This window comes from Glycine max, chromosome 8 (assembly GCF_000004515.6).
Source record: "Glycine max cultivar Williams 82 chromosome 8, Glycine_max_v4.0, whole genome shotgun sequence".
In the NCBI taxonomy this organism is placed as follows: domain Eukaryota; kingdom Viridiplantae; phylum Streptophyta; class Magnoliopsida; order Fabales; family Fabaceae; genus Glycine; species Glycine max.
The window spans coordinates 39625607-39627926 of record NC_038244.2 but is presented as its reverse complement, the minus strand read 5'-3'; the positions used below and the strand labels follow the sequence as shown (position 1 = coordinate 39627926).

Below are 2320 nucleotides of genomic sequence, written 5' to 3'. Positions count from 1 at the left end.
ATCCCTAATGCAAAAAATAATGTATTACAAAGTGACCAATTTGTAATGTATTCTTTTGTCTTAAGAATTGGTCAATTCATAATACAAAAAATACATTATGAATTAATCAATTTGTAATACATCACAAATGTGTTTTGGCTTGAGGTGAAGTTGTGGATGATAATGTCATAGTCATGCACGAAAGAGGGAATGGATTTGAGGTGGAGTGGTGAAAGAAGGGTCGTGTGATCTTGGCTTGTAGTAATTATGAGGTGAGCGGTGATGGTAGCCATGACAAAGGTGGTGGGAGAGAGGAAAAAGAAGAGTAAAAGGGAAATATTATGTTTATGGGGTGCACCAAAAAAATATGTGGTGAGTTAAGTAATATTCCTAGATCTATCAAGTATCTACTTTTCACCCTATGGATCCAAAACCAAAACACCTTGGGTTTGTTTTGGAAGTGTGACTCCGTTTTCCGTTCATTTTACAGACAGAAGAGAACTGTCCCAGGTAGAAAAATAACAACTTGAGAATGGCTCCAACACTTGAGGTGGGTCAACTGCAACCTTAAAATTCCTTTAGCATGTTTCTCCCTCTGTAACTGCTACACTTTCTGGTCTTCAAAGAGCAACATAAATTTGTGTAAGGTTGTTCTTAATTTTTATTTTATCTGTTTCCTCTTTCACTTCCCCTAGGTGCCACTCTTTTTTTTTTTTTGTCCTTTATGGAGTTCAAGGTTGATGTGTATGTTGATTGCTTTCCACACAATGTGTGAGTTGGGTTCAATCCCAAAAGAGGCAAAGACACTAACTTTGTTCTAGCAAAATAGGCATACTTATCAGTGTCTCTTCTGTGCTTAACCTCACACTGAGACACATTATTCTGAAATGAATTGGGTTCACTCTCAAATCTGCCATAGTACTGATGCTATCAACAATCCCACTAGTATTTGTTCTTCTTCTTCTGAATCATTGCCTTATAGTTCTGCCTACAAGAAACAACTAGCCCCTCCTCCTCCTCTAGATTCTTCATCTGGCACTAGAATAAGCCCTGCAGTTGTTTTCATCTTTGTAATTCTAGCAATTGTGTTCTTCATCTCTGGCCTCCTTCACTTGCTAGTTAGATTCCTCATAAGGCACAGACCCTCTTCATCATCATCAATTTCCCAGTCCAATAGGTACCCTAATGACATGTCTGAATCTAACGATCCTTACCAGAGGCAATTACAACAGCTCTTCAATCTCCATGACTCCGGCCTAGATCAGGCCTTCATGGATGCCCTTCCAGTTTTCCTCTACAAAGACATCATAGGTTTGAAGGAGCCATTTGATTGTGCAGTGTGCCTTTGCCAGTTCTCAGAACAAGACATGCTGAGGCTTCTGCCACTTTGCAACCATGCTTTCCACATTGATTGCATAGACACATGGCTGCTGTCAAATTCAACATGTCCTCTCTGTAGAGGGAGTCTTTATGATCCAGGCTTTGCCTTTGAAAACCCAGTTTATGACCTTGAGGGTGTGAGGGAAGAAGATGGGGTTTCAGGAAGTGTTGCTGGTGAGGGTAGTTGTGTTAATAAACATGCAGAAAACCACATAATGAGTGGGAAAAGGGTGTTTTCTGTAAGGCTAGGGAAGTTTAGAAGCTCAAATATTGTAGAAGGGGTGGAAAGATCAGGAGGTAGAGGTGAGAGTAGTACAAGTAATTTGGATGTTAGGAGATGCTACTCAATGGGGTCCTTCCAGTATGTGGTTGCTGATTCAGATTTGCAAGTGGCTTTGTGCCCCAATAGAGGTGATGGTGGAGGTGTTAATGGTGACAGTATGAGACAATTGAAAGGGAGATTGGTCAATTATGGAAATTCCTCCACTGATGATGTTGAGGGAAAAAAAATCAACATTGCAAGGAAAGGTGAAAGTTTTTCTGTTTCCAAGATCTGGCAATGGTCTAAGAAGGACAAGGTTTCAATTTCACAAGAAAACCATTTGGGTGGTTCTAATGTCACTGCAGCTTTGCCATGGATGCATAGAGCTCAAGGTGCATGAAGCAACTCAGTATTTTGTATTTTGGGATACTTACATAGTTACATGTTTGTTTTCAGTGAGTCCTCATTTGATCTCCTGCTTTTTCATTTTTTTTTAATTTTCATACTTTTGATTTTACGTTTTTATTGATAATACTTGTAAATTATGCCTTAAGCATTAAATCAAGCATTACCCTTTAAATAAGAATTATTGAGTGTGTGTAAGGAAAGGCATTCCTTTTATACAAATTTCATTTCTGGAGTCTGGTGTATATGTTTGTTTACCCTTTACTTGTAACTTTCCATGAAGATTATCAGAAA

At 38.8% G+C, this 2320-nt stretch overlaps 1 protein-coding gene across 1 annotated transcript; it reads left to right on the top strand.

Moving 5' to 3' along the window:
* The first annotated feature begins 321 nt into the window (after positions 1-321).
* LOC100818135 (RING-H2 finger protein ATL47) lies at positions 322-2320 on the top strand. The gene has a single exon (XM_003531973.5). It carries the CDS (start codon positions 867-869, stop codon positions 2019-2021), a length of 1155 nt encoding a protein of 384 aa, XP_003532021.1. The 5' UTR covers positions 322-866; the 3' UTR covers positions 2022-2320.

Bases quoted from the DNA above. Each gene is read 5' to 3' on its own strand.
- LOC100818135 (XM_003531973.5), top strand. From the start codon at position 867: ATGAATTGGGTTCACTCTCAAATCTGCCATAGTACTGATGCTATCAAC.